The sequence below is a fragment of the Ptychodera flava genome, chromosome 5 (genome assembly GCF_041260155.1).
Source record: "Ptychodera flava strain L36383 chromosome 5, AS_Pfla_20210202, whole genome shotgun sequence".
Taxonomy (NCBI): Eukaryota; Metazoa; Hemichordata; class Enteropneusta; family Ptychoderidae; genus Ptychodera; species Ptychodera flava.
In genome coordinates this window covers 24,253,389-24,271,390 of record NC_091932.1, presented here as the reverse complement: position 1 = coordinate 24,271,390, position 18,002 = coordinate 24,253,389, and the positions used below count along the sequence as shown (strand labels likewise).

Sequence of the window (18,002 nt, the reverse complement as noted above, 5' to 3'; positions counted from 1 at the left end):
TGGTTTCAGCAGGTCTGTTAATATGTAACAGTTCATAAACAATGACAGGAAATAACTGAAGATCAGTGGAGTTGGCCTGTTTCTTACTGGCATCACTCCTGCACATTTGCAGGATTTCACTTTTTCTTACCTCATTTGCACATTTTTGACACTGATGTGTTCATTTGAACAAATTCACATCTCAACCCCTGCATCTACCTGTACATCAAATACTGAGATGGTAGCTCTGGCGGTATGGGAGCCTTTGTGTGTGACGGACATACATCCGCACATACATACCCACAAATATACAGACATACATGTACAGACGCCACCGACTCATCATATAAGCTCTTTTTGGTATTTATATACAAAACCAAATATGAGCTAAAAATACAAAATTCAATGTCAATACTTTTGTATTCTCTGTAATTAAATAACGATAGAAGCATGTCATACTTATTTCACACACATTTATTCAAAACTTGAATTCTCATTCAACAAAGTCAACTAGTTGTATTTTCATTGGCAAAACATACAGGAAACTATTAGTCGGAAAGGCTATCACTAAACATAAAAATTGAAAAAAAGATTACAAAAATTAGCAGTTGCATCAATTCTGAAACTGATTAAAATTGGTAGATCAGTATCTCATTGACTTTAATCATAGATAAGGTTAGGTAGGGGTCTTATTTATAAAGTATAATTTATGTTATGGCAGGGCTTTGTCAAAGAAGTAATAAAGTGCTGTCAACTCCAGACTATTTGAACTTTATGAGCTGTGGACACAAAACACTGAACAGTATGTATGTGACCTCATTATGACCTCATTGAACATAGACTGGAATTTTGAAAAGAGAGTGACCTACTGACATGATCTTTGACCTCTTTTTAACCCTTTTCCTGCCAGACAGTATCACTTCCCCATCAGCCAAGTCGGGAAAAAGCGGTATAGAGCCACATTAAGTATTTTCACCCACTTGGCTTGGTCTGTTATAGCATCTTTTGTCCAAAAAAATCAAGTTTACAGTATTTATGTTTTCAACAGCCTTCAAATGTACAGTATCATGTTAAAAATACACCATATGGAATATATTGTGTTTCATTAATTTTAACCACCTTGACCTGATGGTGAAATATGAAATATGACCAGAATTCGCCAACAATGATGTTGTTTACACATGTACAGGCTGATTTGGCAAGCTGAATACTGTGTATCTCTGCATGTTTACAGGAACTGAACAAGAAATTTGACATTTGAAACAACAACAATGAGAAGATTATCGAAAGTAACAGTCATTGACTCTTTAAGGTAGCTACATACCTTTTAGACACTTTCAGATTTTTATTTTTTTCTCAATTGAACACGTCCCAAACCCCAATAAAGTATACATTTTCTGAAAGCCCTGATATAGAGCTATCCGACCAAGCACAGTACACAGTCATTATTTGCATAAGAGTCACGTGACAAGCGTTTTGCTGAACCTTCCAAAAACCGGTTTTTCCCGCCTTATGCAAACACGCTGCAAGATTTCCGGTAAGAATTTCATTATTGACAAGCCTTGACAATATCCTTCAAAACCGTGTCTGCGATTTTTTCCCGGAGGCTCCATTCAAATTATATGGCGTGATAATTAAAATTCCTTGAAAAACACCTTCATCTAACACCTTTAAGAGCGCATTAAAACAAAACAAAGGCATATAAAGAAAATCCCAGACACGGTTTTGAAGGATATTGTCAAGGCTTGTCAATGAAGAAATTCCAACCGGAAATCTTGCAGCGTGTTCGCATAAGGCGGGAAAAACCGGTTTTTGGAAGGTTCAGCAAAACGCTTGTCACGTGACTCTTATGCAAATAATGACCGTGTACTGTGCTTGGTCGGATAGCTCTATATCAGGGCTTTCAGAAAATGTATACTTTATTGGGGTTTGGGACGTGTTCAATTGAGAAAAAAATAAAAATCTGAAAGTGTCTAAAAGGTATGTAGCTACCTTAATCACAATATCAAGTAACTGACAACTCACAATGTCTCAGTTTGTAAGGCAGAATACTAGTATAAGGTTGATGTAAAAAGGTGCGATCAAGAGTTGTTGTTTTTTTCTTGAATAGTTTGCTGTTCTCTATTTTTTATACATCATTACGATATATATCTGACACCATGTGCTAGTATTTCATCACACACCCATGATCACTTAAATACATGTATGTCATCAGGTCATGATTTTCCAGTGAATGCCTCGTCCATAACACAGAGGGACACACCAGCCACGACAAACACCATTCCAATATAGGTTTCTGTTGAGAAAAATGGAACGACAAAAAAGATGAGAATTGGGGAAAATGTAAACACTAGCTATGTGAAACAACTAGAATTCTGAAATTATATTGCATACTGTATAAAGCACAGAAAAGGAGCCTAAAATGTTCACTGACATTCCAGAGTGAAGTCAGAAAATTACGGGTATCAGATTGAATGACCACAGACACCTACCGGTACATGTCAGTTAACCTTTCAGTACCCTATATTTTATGAGGAACTGAAGCGGACCATGCAATAAACCTATTCAGTGTTCTGTGACCTGGCTGACCTTTCATACGTGTATTTAATGAGGTCAATCAGACTGAGGGGGTCATGAATGCTATCTTCATTTCAAACTTTGTAAATTTGTATCAACTGATAAGCTCAAAGGTCATATCTGATTGGTAGATTTTAATTATTTATACCAACTTGAGTGAGAAACCAATTCTACTGTGTACATGTAGCTGATTGGCTATTTGTATGTGGCTGAATAATGACAATAAATAGATTAAAGGTACAATGTTCAGACACGCTACACATCTCAGAATGATTGCCATCTTAACCCTTTGAGTGCTGTAATTTTTCCCGCCAAATTACAGTGCAACATTTTACTAATTTTGATGAAGTTTCTTTAATCTTTTATAGTATTTTACCTAATGGACATAACTTTTCATTGGCTGCGGTTTTTTACCAAAACTTGAGTAAAAAAACTGAACTCAATTGTCTAGATTTGAAGAAAAAAAATTGTTGGCATTATATTATATAAAGGCAACAGAATTGACATTGACACTTGAAAGGATTAAATTATGTGACTGAAGGTGTGGATGGAAAACACAAGGCACAACACAAGGTATATGTACACTGATACATACCTTTATTACCAATTTTTTCTCCCAGTATTTTTCCAGTCAATGTAGTGAAAATAAATGTCAGGGAATTTGTTATGGGCACAGCAAGTGACAAGTCTGTTCAGAAGGAAATCATTTTTAAAAAAGTAAATTAATGTCATGTGGTGTTTTATTCACAAAATCTTATTTGACAATTTGGTGAACTTATCAGAATCGAGAAACTACCATAAGAGTTTGTTAGCATCGAAGTTTGCTCCTTAAAAGTCCTTGGGACAAAATAACAAAGTCTAAATGCCAATATTTATATTTTACAATGGAAAACCAATTCAACAACATAGTTTGGTTTGTCCAATTCAATAGGACAGAGGGGCATACACACAGAGACATTGGAAAGAAAGGGCTTGGATAAATGAGACAATTTTCCCTTTAATCTCATCTTTTAGACTGTGGGGTAAAAAATTTCAAGCTACATGTCAGTATTTTGTCAGTGTTTAAACTGTGATGACAAACAGCGCAAATGTTTTCACTGAGTAAGATCTTGAAAATTGTCTAAATACACAGCTTGACACTCACTATACTCTGAAAGTTCGCAGACAAACAGTGGGAAATATCAGATTGCTAGAAACTGCAACTGCCAGCTTACACCTTTAAATGATCCAGGCAAGTTGATGAGGAAGAAAGTTGGAAAAAGGAAGTAACTACTGTAGCCAAACATTAGACATTGAAAACATACATGCTGTCTTGATATGTTTAACACTGGCAATACAACAGAATCTGTCTTGTGCTAAGTGGACAAACAACATGATATTGCAATGCATTGTAGGTAATAAGGCTAATTCTCACCACAGCAAGAGTTTAAGGTAGTGATTTAATAAATGCTTTTTTTCACACTATAAATGTGGTCATGGTAAAAAGTTTGTTTGTTCACAAAACTAGCTAAACTCATGCATCTTTTCAAATTTTTAGATATTCCTGTATTATACCAAAAATTTCACTTTGGCGCCTGTAGTCTTACTTGTTTTACCTGTGGAAAGACGTAACTTGCTTTCCTGAAATGTTCAGTTACGCGTACAGTTAATTTTCATATTTGTTTACACGCTAGATATACATGTTCTATCAAATGCTAAATTTCCTTCCGGTACCATACAGAACCATTCAAATCATTGTTTGAAACTCATTCCTAATTTTGCTATTTTCATTAAAATTGGGGTATTTATCAGTCATAAAATTTTTCCAAAATCATCAATAAATTGCAGAAAAATTCATAAAAATTGTAACATGTGGCACTAAAATTTTTGCGGGAACAATTACAGCACTTGAAAGGTTAATCAATGATTCTTGAGTGTCCATGGCAACTTCTATCCATCATTTTACGTGGTGTCATTTGATATTTACATTTGCAACCAAGGGGTCACTGGACAGGTCAAATTGCGCAAAGAATTTTATGAAGACTTGGAGATTTCATCGTCAGCTAAATCATAACAAAGGGAAGTTGTCAATCTTCAACATACTGTGTAACGTCTTTTGTTGTCTTTTTGTTGTCTTAATTGATGACATCCATTACACCAGCAAAATATGTTCAGTATGTACCAGTAATATAGTAAATGTAAATAATTTCCACCAACCTACAGATGCCAGAGTCGGGTAATAAACTAGTGAACCACTCTGGTTGATGAGAAACGGTACAATGTACTATAGAGATTAAAAGCATACAAAGAAAAGAAAGAAAGAAAGTGAGTCATCACACTGGCTATCTTCCTTTGATATCTTTCATTATACACTACAACCAAAATAGACTGGCCAGTCGCTCGGTATTTTCAGGCTTACGCTGTAGTTATTCACTTGCTCCCCAAATGTACCGGTATGGTGATAGCATCAACGCAACGTCTTCTGAAGTTTCGTTCCTTCATTCTACTCTGTTATGATATTTGAGAGCCCACAGATTTAGGGAAAGTCTATAACTCAGTAATATAAAGTTGGTTTTGCAATTGCATGCAAGACAGTCTTAACAGCTGTTGCTAATGACATGAAGATGTTATGAGACAAAGAAAACAGTCTGTCACTGTTATACTGAACTGTGAAACTTCAATATTCTGAGATCTGGTATCTCAAGATTTCACATACCCTGTTTTCCATTCTCAGACCCTGACCTCCACATACAGTGGAATTCGATCGAGTGTCTGGTTTGCCTTGCAGAGCGCGACGAGTCTGCATGTTGCACAATCTGATTAAAATCAGATGTAGAGTACTTCGACGTCTTCGTCGCTAGTCGCTAGGCGACAGCGAGAGGATACCGCGTACGCATAAGAAGACGTCGCCGTACTCTACATCTGATTTTAATCAGATTGCATTTTGCATATCGTTAGAAAAGTAAACATTGGTGTTAGATTACAGCGCGTTTCCCATACACTGACTTGTCTACAATCTCGACAGTCGTTTCAGCATGCCACTCACAATAAGCTTGACACTGCCTACTCATCATCAAGGTTTCCTTTCAGGTATTTACATGTACTTTGATTCGGGAAATACAACTCTGACGAAACTCACTGACATATTTTTCGAGTGTCGGATCTATATCTCGAAGAAAGTCCTCAACATCAACCAGACTGACTCTGGGCGCGTTCAGTTGAACACTGCTTCAGCAAGGTGAAGAAAATTTTGAAAGTAGAGAGATATTGCCGTCTCCTCCATGCTAACTTATAAACCGTTGCCGTGTATGATGCCGTCCGGGAAATTACGTGCCAAAATACCGCGAACTATTTTAGAAACACTGGGTGTGTTATTTAATGGCACAAAATGTACAGTGTTGGTTGAGAATTGCACTTGCATGTGTAAAATCGACACTTTTCTTCTAGTCTATTTTGTAGCTGTGTCATGTATTTGGGAGAAGTGTCCAGTAAGAAAGTTTCATTTAACTGAGACAAAAGAGAAAGCAGAAAAAAGTTTCATGCAGGAGGTGTTAAGAATTTTCTGGTTGATAATATTGTTGTATTGTGTCATACTTATTGATAGAGTAGACTGCGCTGGACCTGCTACAGACTATGCTAAAGGGACCGTTGTCGTGATTACTGACATCGAGAGGAGAAAAGTTTATTTTCAAAAGAATTTACGTGTTTCTTCATAAAGTTCCAAAATTAAAATAAACACCTAAAAGAAAACTTCGGTGATGTGTATGTAGTGCAGTGTAAAGTTTATTGTGAGTGGTATGCAGAAACGACCGTGTTGATTGTTGACAAGACAGTGGAAACAGTATGGGGAAACGTTCACTGCGCGCTGTAATCTAACACCAAAGACTCAATTTTATGCAAATGTTAACTTTTCTATTGATAAGCAACATATAGACTTGTCGAGCTCGACAAGGCAAACCGGACACTCAATCAAATTCCACATTATTTGTAAAAGTACTGTTGTAGAAATGAGTCACAAAGTTTATAGTTCAGACTTCAGGCCACCAGACATGCAGACGTCTCAGATGCTAATAGTTTAAAATGGACGCTATATCGCCCGCGAAAAAGCTTTCCTGTCGTAAATCATTATGCCTATAAATGATCTTATCATTGTGGTCATGTTGCTCAGTAAGTGAATTTTCCCGCCTTGAAAAGTGAAACACCCAATAGCTTTTAGGAAATGTGTAATTAGTGTTTTGATTGACGTACACAGAAGGGCCTTTTTATTCCGCATTAGAATTTGGACTCATGGTGGCGCTGTGCCGTTTGATTCCGCTATGGGATTCAGAGTAAGGACAGTAGGCAGGCCTTATTTTTCCACACTGGGCGTTACAGGGTTAAATACAGTACATGTATGTCATCAGGTCATGATTTTCCAGTAAAGGCCTTGTCCATAACACAGAGAGACACACCAGTCACAATGAACACCATTCAAATATAGGTTTCGACTGTTGAAAAAAATGGAACAACAAAAACAATGAGAGAATGGAAGAAAATGTAAATACGTGCTGGGTGAAACAATTGGAATTCTGAAATTATATTGCATATAGAGTGCAGAAAAGGAGCCTCAAATGTTCACAGGCATTCCAGGGCAAAGTCAGAAAATTAGGGGAATCAGATTGAATAACTACAGACATGTACATGTGCATGTCAGTTGATCTTCAGTAACTTGTATTTATACAGGAACTGAAGTAGACTGTGCAATACTATCCTAGTCAGTGTTCTGTGACCTGGGTGACCTTTTGTAGTGTATTTAATGAGGTCACAGCAGACTGAGGCGTCATGAATGCTACTTTGATTTCAAATTTTGTAAATTTGTATCTACTGATATGAGGTTCTTAAAAAGGTCATACCTGATTGGTAGATTTAAATTATTTACGCCAACTTGAGTCAGAAACCAAGACTATTGTGTACATGTAACTGATTGGCTGTTTGTAACTATCCCATTTTGTGGGTAAAACTTTCACTAACTACCAGCTGACAGTCATTCCGATCCACATTCTTTCATATGGAAAATGACCACCATTTTTAATGGGTCACTTAATAGAATGATTGCCATCTCAAACCTTCGGGTGCTGTAATTTTCCCGCCAATATTTTAGTGCAACATTCATCAATTTTAATGAATTTTTCCTTAATTTTTTTAATATTTCACAATGGTATTCTACCAAAGGGGCACAAGATTTTATTGGCTGCAGTTTTTGACCAAACCTTTTGGAATAATCTTAACTGTCATGATTTGGACAAAAACATTGTTGGCATTATGTTCTGTAAGGGCAACAAAAGTCACATTGGCACTGCCACTAAAAGGTTAAATTAAGTGACTAAAGGTGTGGATGGAAAATGTATAGAAGGATTGGTACACTTATAGAATACAAGACTAAATTCTCCTCATAGTAGATATCAGTGCTTGGCTGAATGTACATACAATGTACTACAGAGATTAAAGCAAAAGGAAAAGAAAGAAAGTGAGTCATCATACTGGATATCCTCATTTGATGTCTTTCATTACATAACATTATATAGGGCTCAGCCCTTGGTGTCGCTCCAGGGGTTAAGATTAGCAATGTTATTTGTATTGAAAAATGTAATTAATTGTTACTTCATAACGTATATATGACAACTATGCCCAGTTTCCCTCTGATGAAAGCAGTTCACGTACGTACACGACGTCAAACCCTGCAGCAGTGCAGGTAGGCCTATAGATTTTCTGTAACGTGTAAAAATTTTGGACAAAAATTGGCAAGTTTTACATTGATAACAGCCTATTGCGTTAAACAAGGGACGTATCATGCAATCATTATCATTGCAATGGTAACCGCACTACCCAACTTCCACTTCCAAGCTGAAAACTATAGCGTTCCGTCTAAAAACTGGCAATTTTTGAATTTAATTATTGACACTGGGGGCGCTTTTCTAAAATTCAATCCCAGCATTCTTTGCGTATGCCACCGTTCATATGCACGACAGTTTTCTCCCTTTATCTATATTAACGATATTCTGTATCAGCGACAAGGTGCATAATAACATTTACTGGCTAATAAAAGAGGTATATTTTATAAATGGCATGTTATATAATGATAATTTGTTTCGTATTTGTTTATTTACGAGTACTCAAAAAAAAAACATGGCGGCGCCCACGAAAGAAGGGTACACTTCCGGTTACTCGCACAGTATATTATGAATAAGCGCATGCGTAGTCAGTAAGCCGCTGGCGCGACTAATAAGCCACCATAAACTGCTACTCACTTGGGGACCGTTCAGTTTTTACGGCCGGGGGGGGGGGGCGGCAAACTCCAGGGGGGGTCATCGTAATTTTGGAATCCGCAAAGGGGGGGTCATCGCTTTTTCACTGGTAGGAAAGGGGGGGTCACCACATTTTCAAAAACATAATACCAACAATAAAGTTCACTTTATGCCATGGCCATGATCGACCCTCTTTACCGGCGGGCTGCCTTCGGCGGCCCACTACAATAAATATACATTATGTATTACCCATGACCCTCTTAACGGGCAGACGCCTTTGGCGGCCCACTCCAATTAGGTTTACTTCATGCAATGGCCATGATCCAACCCTCTTTACCGGCGGGCCGCCTGCGGCGGCCCATTAAAATAAATTGACTTTATGTAATAACCCACGGCAATCTTACTGTAGAATTCCCAATTGAAGCCGTGGCTTGTATTAGAAACATTTTTTAGGGACCCCTGGGATCACGCACTGAATAATGGTAATGGCCGCGCGCCTTCAGCGGCCCTGTCCAGTAAAGTCTACTTTATGCAATAGCCATGATCGACCACTTTACCGGCGGCCACCTTTGATGGCCTACTAGAATAAAGTTGACTTTACGTAATGGCCCATGACCCTCTTAACCGGAGGGCTGCCTTTGGCGAACCACTCCAATAAAGTTTACTTTATACAATGTCCATGGACATGAGTTGTCTATTGAAGTTAAAAATTGCCTTACAGTCGTCCTAATTAACAGACGTTTCAATGGATGTGGCTGAGAAGTTTGTGCACTGGCATCTCTGCTACACGAATAAAGTGCGCCGCGTACCGGAGTTCAAATCCAAACCATGCGGGTAAATTTGACATATGGGTTTTGGTTATTTTTCATGGGGGGTCATCAATTTTTTTCGTCTGACAAAAAAAAGGGGGGGCTCATCTTTTTTCACAAAAAATGCAGGGGGGGTCTATATTTTTTGAACACCGGCGACAAGATTTTGCCGCCCCCCCCCCCCCCAGGCCGTAAAAACTGAACGCTCCCTTGGTATTTCTCATGAGTACGCAGTTTTTACCTGCTCCCCAAGTGTGTGGTTATAACTCACAAATGCATTGTTGGCATATAACTTTTAAGTTCACCATCAATGCAATGCTCAACAGTTTGCTGAAGTTTCATTCCTTTGATTTACTCTAGCTGTTTTGAAGCCAAAAGACTTGGGGAAAGTCTATAAGTGAGTAAAGTTGGCCTGGTACTCTGTCTCTTGACAAGTTCATGGTATAAGCAACTGCTGAGAAATTTTACAGCAATGCACTTCAATACTGACAATATGATAAATGTATATACTTGCATGTACTGATTCACTACATGATTTGGTAAAGGGTAGCACCACACCTGTTCATGCATCAATATTAATGCCAATAATTTTTAAGAATTGAAACATTTTATCATGGTGTTCAATATTGCATTGGCTAGGTTCATTATGGCTTACCTTCCAATTCGTTGTAAGATATATAATCTCTGCCACAAACTGCCAGACTGCATTGGATTTCTGGATCTTATCAATTCCCGCACTTCCTTGTTTGATGAGAGGGTTTGTGGCACCCCACAGAAATGCAACAACTGTCAACCACACAGCATTATAGATCATTCTCAACCTACAAAACAAACATTGTGGCCAATGTTAAAGAAATGCCTAGTGGAAAGAGGGACTGTGCCTAGGCACAGTCAATTGAGCATTGCTAAAAAAATGGAAATTGTCGGTCTGTCACTGTTACATTGTGTTTCGAAACTTCAATATGCTGTGACCTGATATCTCAAAATTTCATATTATATTAATATCCTGCTTCCCATCCTCAGACTCTGACCTCCACATAAAATGCTACCCAGTGTAACATAAAATTTGTCTCACACAAATGTACAGGTTTGTGAATCCCTAAATGACGAGGTGCATAAGACCAGATCAATCAGATTGATATGGTATTTGAAGTTATAAAGCAACTCATTTGATAATTTTAAACATCACATTTGCAGTATGTCAAAATTGCATATTGCTAACATACCGGTACAACAAAACTACAAGTTTACGAACAGATATTTTCAAAATACAGTTAGTACCCAGATTATCTGCGCAAGTTTACCACCTAGCAATATATATGATGCAAAATTATCCATACACAACTTGGTTAAATTGAGCTTCATGATGAGCGAATGGGAAACAAGAATCAGCCATCCATGTACAAATTAAGTCATCCACAGGCCAACAGCCATTGACTTGAAGCAGTCTTTTTCTCAATAACAGCTACATGTACAAAATCAGAAGGGGCTCTGATTTAATACTGCACTAAGGATTTTTGAATATACTGTTTGTTATTTTACTTCGACAGTTTTGAAAATATGGATAAAAACCAGTTGAGGTTTGATCTTAACTAAAGATTTTTTTTTATAACTTATGCGAAAATCTGCAACGGTTCCTAAACTCCCTGCTTCACTCAGAATTATTTTGCAACTGTTGGAATTCAGGCAACTTCCCCTCACAATGATTTTGTCTTTATTTGCACATGCTCAAATGCCAATATTGTCTGTTCTCTTTGTTGCGATGGAACTTTTCTTTACATGACATGATAAAAGCCAGCTGGGAAAGGGATGTACAGCAGCAAAAAGTAGACATGTAACTATATAGGCAAACAGCTGCATCTGCTTCAGAATGCTGGAACATTGGGAAGAGAATAGAAGCATCCTGTACTGCAGCAAGATTACTGATGGAGGACTACAACAAAGTCCTCATTGTCGAAATCTGTAAAAACCAACAATCACTGTGACTGTTTGGGGATAAAGTTTATTTAACATACCGGTAGTTGGCTGAAGATATGTGGCACAAACCCACTTAATGATTTGAAAAGACTGCACAATGCATTTAGAGAAGTACTGGAATTACATACGCTGACATATTGCGACTAATCCACTTACTCGGGGAGGTTATGAGGGGTATTCCCTCCTCAGATACAGAAAATGTTAATTATTACACATTAAAAGGAGTCATTTAGTGGCCATTTTGTGTGTTTTAAACACACAGTTATTATGAAGAATTCTATTAAACACAAAAACATTTCCCACTATTACCTTAACAGAGACAAGAGAATATACTATTAGAACATATTTCTATTTGATGTTGCAGCTTAAATAAGGAAGCTTTTGCAGCATTCTTTGTAGATGCCAAGAAATCAAAATGCAGCTTCTGCATATGCATATGCTACAGAAGTGCTTGGGTTTCTATTATTACATGCCTCGAGGTGAATGTAAATCAGTGCATTGATTTAAAGAAACATCCGGGATGTTAGCGGGCCAGTGAACGACGTACATGTACTGACCTGTTTCCATGGTTAGCCGGGCCAGTGAAGCCTTTCGATGTTTTCGACGTCAAAGTAGACACTTAACGCTAGATGTAAAATATCCATGCACGCACTGCTATTTGACTTTCGTTAAAATCTGTTTGATGCTGGTGGATGATGGTAAAATTGTTTGAAAATGCCCTGCTTAATGCTTGTAACTAAATGCCATAATAGCAAACTGTGAAGAGGCATGCAGGAGAAAATTTGCCCCCCTGGCGTCGGACCACCCCACACTCATCGTGTTCACCTCACTCACCACGCGTTTCACATGAAAGCAGAACACAAATCATCACGTTCACCCTACTCAAAGTCAAACATTCAAAAATCACAGACTTGAACCAAGTCTACCCCTAATGCGTAATGCTTTGCCAGTTTATTTTTTTGACAAAATCTGTGTGCAATGATACAGCTTTTGCACGCACCTATCCAGTTCCTACATAGCTCTGCGTTCAATGCTCTGTGTTCCCGGCGTTATACAGCTGTGGTCGGAGGCCATATAACGTCAGGAATACTCAACATTGTACACAGGGCTTGTTCCTACATTGTTAACTTACGTTGCCCTTTTCCTGGGGAATCCAGAGATGCCGTCAACCAGACATTTGTCATTGGACACCTCAGACTATCAGCCCTATAGCATGTATAATATCGAGTCTAGCAAGGCTTGAGCTGTCTCTTCCACTCCCATACCAAGGCAAGCCGATGTCCTTCCATGTACGCAAAGTATTAACTCAGCTACCTCCATGCTCTTCGGGAGGGGATTGCGGTTTTGAGTTGTTGAGTGTTATCATAGGGGAAAGAAATCAGTCCCCTGGGGTGGGGAGGGAGGGTTTTTTGTGCAACGGTTTACCTTATTTAATTTTTATTAATTTTGACTGTGATATTTCAAATAAAGATTCAACTCCACACCGTCTGACAGCTTTATATATTACCGACAAGTCCTTATCTCCTCTCCAACTTGTGTATACACCACTGTAATTGCTCCGAAAACATTGCCAACTTGCTAATCCGCTGTCCGTATCAGCGGATTAAGTGATTGAGTCAACACCACAGCCGTCCCACACGCATTAAAATAATTTTACTACGTGTGTGACGGCTGTGGTGTTGACTCAATCACTTAATCCGCTGATACGGAAAGCGGATTAGCAAGTTGGCAATGTTTTCGGAGCAATTACAGTGGTGTATACACAAGTTGGAGAGGAGATAAGGACTTGTCGGTAATATATAAAGCAGTCAGACGGTGTGGAGTTGAACTCTTTATTTGAAATATCACAGTCAAAATTAATAAAATCAAATAAGGTAAACCGTTGCACAAAAAAACCCTCCTCCCCACCCCAGGGTCCTTTCATCTGTTCCCTGTGAAGTGATCAACCAGCTGTTATCACAGCGCCGCCACATGGCCAGTACGTGCGAGCATGTTGCGACGTACGCCCTCTATGGCTTCGTCTCTCGTCCTAACTGATAATAATAAATCGTGAAAATTACGGACAGTGTTATGCATATTAAATTACAAAGTTATACGTTTAATTTTTATGAAACGTGACCACTAATTGGATTGAATGTATAGTTACACAAACAAAAATGCATGGGAACAGATTTTACTCAAAGTACACTTGGCCAAATACCACTCATATAGACACACTAGCAATCATCTTCTAGAGATTTTTTTTTTTTAAATACAACAATACACTATACAACGGCTCGGTGAAGCGAACTGGCGACAAATGGCGACCATTCGAATTTCAAATTTCGGTAAATATAGGGCGATTTGTTTCTCTTGTTTCTGTAATTTGATTGACAGAAAAGAGTTTTTCACTGTTGGAGCTCACGTTCCGCTCACAGGCAGGTCGATCTGACTTAAAATTCAGTTTGTCTATGAGATGTGGCCATGACATTAAAAAGGCAACGGCCTTTCTTTATCTATTACCAGGAGCAGTCAACGAGCTAAAATACAATCGGGGGTACCGATGTTAATTAACGTTAATGAACATCACTTTTAACAACAGTTAATTGAACTCTCAATAGTAATAAGGTAATAGTCATTAATCAGTTGTCATGATCTAAGCATGGAATACCCTGCAAGTAATCAATTGACAAAACATGATAACGGTTTTCCAAAATAAGTTATAGTCGTTCGCCATATTTAGGAAAATTAAACAAAACGCAGAGAGTGTGCAAATCGTTATCAGAATTTTTACTTTCTTCATATCGGAAAACTTTTGAAATATGGCTGCCTAATGCTCAAATAATGAGAAACGGTATGAACACTCGTTCTTGCAATAAAGAAGAAAGGAGGGATTATTCTCGCCACTGCATCTTTGCTCAGCTACGATGGTCATTTATCAACAAGCACAGAATTTCTTCTAAAGCCGGCAATCTGGCCTTCTGACCCGGGTTGGGGTGGGGGTAGGGGTTCGCGATGTATGGCAATGAAGCAAAGTCACCATGTATGGCGATGAAGCAAAGTCACCATGTATGGCGATGAAGCAAAGTCACGATGTATGGCAATGGAGCAAAGTCACCATGTATGGTAATTAAGCAAAGTCACATGTATGGCGATGGAGCAAAGTCACCATGTATGTATGGTAATTAAGCAAAGTCACGATGTATGGCAATGGAGCAAATCACCATGTATGGTAATTAAGCAAAGTCACGATGTATGGCAATGGAGCAAATCACCATGTATGGTAATTAAGCAAAGTCACGATGTATGGTAATTAAGCAAAGTCACGATGTATGGCAATGAAGCAAAGTCACCATGTATAGCAATGGAGCAAAGTCACGATGTATGGCAATAAAATAAGTCACGATGTATGACGATGAAGCAAAGTCACGATAACAATTTGAAACACTGGTGTTTGTTTCGAACGGAAACCTGATGCATGGAATGAATATGCAAACTTCTGTATATGAATGAATGACGTCACCAATACAGGCCCAACGAGCAAGAAACCTGTATTAAAATCGAAAGTTAGCCGGCAATGTTCACATCATGCATTCCTCTTCCAAGTATACATGTGCATACGTCATCCATCCATGGTACTTAGCTATACAAAACAGCAAAATAACACATCTACCTCAAAAATCTAACGATAGCAAGAAATTCTATTGCAAAGGAGCGTGAAAACTTGTACTTTACGAATGCAAGAAATTTCTGATACACAATCCACCTTGATATCGGATCAGTCTTAAAGTTGCTATATCACAGGGAACCATATTCGACCACATAAATCGAGATTATTATGTTATTAGTAGGCTGTCGTTATATCTTTCCAAGAAATTTGAACCCTGATGATAATAAGCGATCAGAATATATATTCTTTTCTCACACCTGAATTTTAGAAAACGTGTACCTTTGAAGGTCCTGGAAGCAATAGCTCTGTATTTGCTAAATTATCTTCACAATTATTCAGAACAACTGATCTAAATTATTGTTCACCATTGTCTTAGAAACGTTCGCCGAATCCTTTTGTAACTAAATAGTACCTTAAGTGAGATACACGGTGGTTATGGTTTGTTGGTAAAATGTCACTGAATTCTTTCCTTTATTCATCTTATCAGAAGCTTTTGCAAGAAAAGAGTTACACAACCACCCGTGTATCGACCGGAAAACATTCTAACTTTTCCTGAGACTTACTTTGTAGTCTCCAAACTTGCTGTCTACCCATTGTCGTGACTTGAAGTAGAGTTTCAGTTTAAACTACACTTAACACCATTGTCTCGTGGTTGTTTAAAGAAAGCCCTGAAACTATCCTTATCCGTGAAACTTAGAGTCCAAAATATTGTCCTATACGTGTCTGGTATTTTTGCCCATCGCCGCCAAAGATTTATCTGTCAAGCCTGCGCATGCTCCGCATGGTGACATCGAGGCAGATATCATTCCGTTGGAGCACTGGCTTGCCTGTCATTTTTGTCTTTCCTGTAGCCCTTGTACGTCGACTGACCTTTATAGCTATCGTGTTGCCCTTTCTGTCTCAAAGTTAACAGTCTGCGGAATATTATCACATCTTGCATATTAAATATTTTCATGCAGTAATTGATTGTAATCAGGAAAGAAATGCAACAGGTTCAGTTGTCGACTTCTACATCTAATTCTTTGATACGTTATGTGGCTGATTAATAAAGAAAACATCTAATTTTCAAACAAATATTAACGTGACGGTCGGCCACAACATGTGTATGAAAATTTAAAAAAAAAATAAAAAAATTAGTGGGCATGCAATGCAAAATCCAACCTAATTGTCAATTTTTTCAAAGCGGAAAAAATTACAAGACAGCATATGTAATTAACCGCAAATTTTCGTCTCCAGATATAATGTTAACCCTACAATATTTTGGAATATGCAAATTTAAAAGGGGCAAAGGAGGTGTTTCTTCTGTGTATCAAGGCTCATTGATTGCTGAAGACGCACACGAGCTTGAACATTGAGACTGGCTCTCAGTCGCTTGACTTTTCATGGCAGCAGTTACTGCCTGGGTAAACGCGTTCACCCCACGATCTACGCAACAGCCTACCAATAACACGACAGTCTTCCAAACACTTTATTCCGTTTAAATATTTATATGCCCAAAGACTTGGAGCAAGACTATGTACTACGTGTCTTTGAATCTGTTTGCATGTTTTGAAATGTATTGTTTCTTTTTATGGAGAAGGGTACAATGTCATATCATATGAGCTCACTGAAAAACTGGGTCTTCACTTAGAGTCGAAAATTTTGGTACTTTTTATAACGATATAATAGCTGAAAGCAGTGTCCTCTTGGTAGTTGATTCTGTGCTCTTGATATCGAACGCTTGAGGGCGCCCGCGTTATGCACGACTTGAAATTGTGAAGAGCAGAAAGCTAACGAAGCAAAATATACCTTTTGTCCATTGCGTATGAAGTATTACTGCGTTAAAACGTACCGGTTTGACAATACCTGTGAGTCATCCGTCAATCTGAGATTTTACATAATCGCCTCCACACTTAAGTTTTGTTTTTTGTTTTGTTGTATTTTTTTTCCAATTGTGAATTCTTGCGCCAAACGTCAAAATGACTTTAGCCTGAAATTTGTAGGATTTTTGTGTTTTAACGTTTACGCGAGGCTCCTGGACTCGAACTTGAATTTCGAAGAGGGCCGCGTATCACTACTTTTTAAAGCAAGCAGGGGGCGTAGGGAGTGTTTCTGGTAATTCGACCTATCCTTTTACACTCAAGACTCAGGAGTTTTCAAAATCAATATAGGTGCCATTGAATGATTTTATCACTGTGTGACCAAAAAGTAGCGAAACTTTGAAAGTTGAGGACTGACCGGCTATTTTCCTTCATGATTTATTTATGCTATCATTGGGAACACGCGTCACTCATGTTCTTGTCATTTGTTGTTGAAATGTGCCTTGTTTTAACGATTTATAAAAGGTATAATAGCTGTGTCTCTTGATGGTATTTTCATCATTTTGTTTTCAGTAAGAAAATATAACATTTTATGCTCCCACTAAAGTATATGTTAAAATTAAGTATTTCGTTTTACACAATGAAAGGCCTCTATAGTCTAGTACGGTTACATATTTTTGGAGACACTCTGTGCACTGGCCGATCATATGAAAATGTAATCATTGCTATATATCAAGACTGTTCACCTATCAGACAACTCGCATGTCTCCTATTATGGATCGCAGACAATATAACCTTACGGCCCTGTAACTGATACTGCGTAAATCGGTGAAGTATTCCGATCATAAACAGTAAGAAGCCGCCACCGGCGCGTGTTCAAACCCAAACTGTTCCATAGCCTGGTGTCATAGTAAAATTGAAAATAAAGCATTAAGCCTGAATTCAAAAC

The 18,002-nt window shown here is 38.2% G+C and overlaps 1 protein-coding gene across 3 annotated transcripts in view; it reads right to left on the bottom strand.

The window, feature by feature from the left end:
- Positions 1 to 18,002, bottom strand: part of LOC139133353 (transmembrane protein 234 homolog) — a 220,983-nt gene that overhangs the window by 159,065 nt on the left and 43,916 nt on the right. The window contains exons 2-5 of one of the 3 annotated variants that reach the window (XM_070699905.1): positions 10,284 to 10,449; positions 4,753 to 4,819; positions 3,152 to 3,244; positions 437 to 2,275 (exon numbers count right to left, since the gene is read on the bottom strand). The exons of 1 other annotated variant lie outside the window; for it this stretch is intronic. In XM_070699905.1, coding sequence (XP_070556006.1) covers positions 2,196 to 2,275; positions 3,152 to 3,244; positions 4,753 to 4,819; positions 10,284 to 10,442 — 399 coding nt within the window. In that variant the 5' untranslated portion in view covers positions 10,443 to 10,449 and the 3' untranslated portion in view covers positions 437 to 2,195. Of the gene's footprint in view, positions 1 to 436; positions 2,276 to 3,151; positions 3,245 to 4,752; positions 4,820 to 10,283; positions 10,450 to 18,002 lie in introns of those variants that run through there. One more of the 3 variants, XM_070699904.1, reaches the window with a different exon arrangement.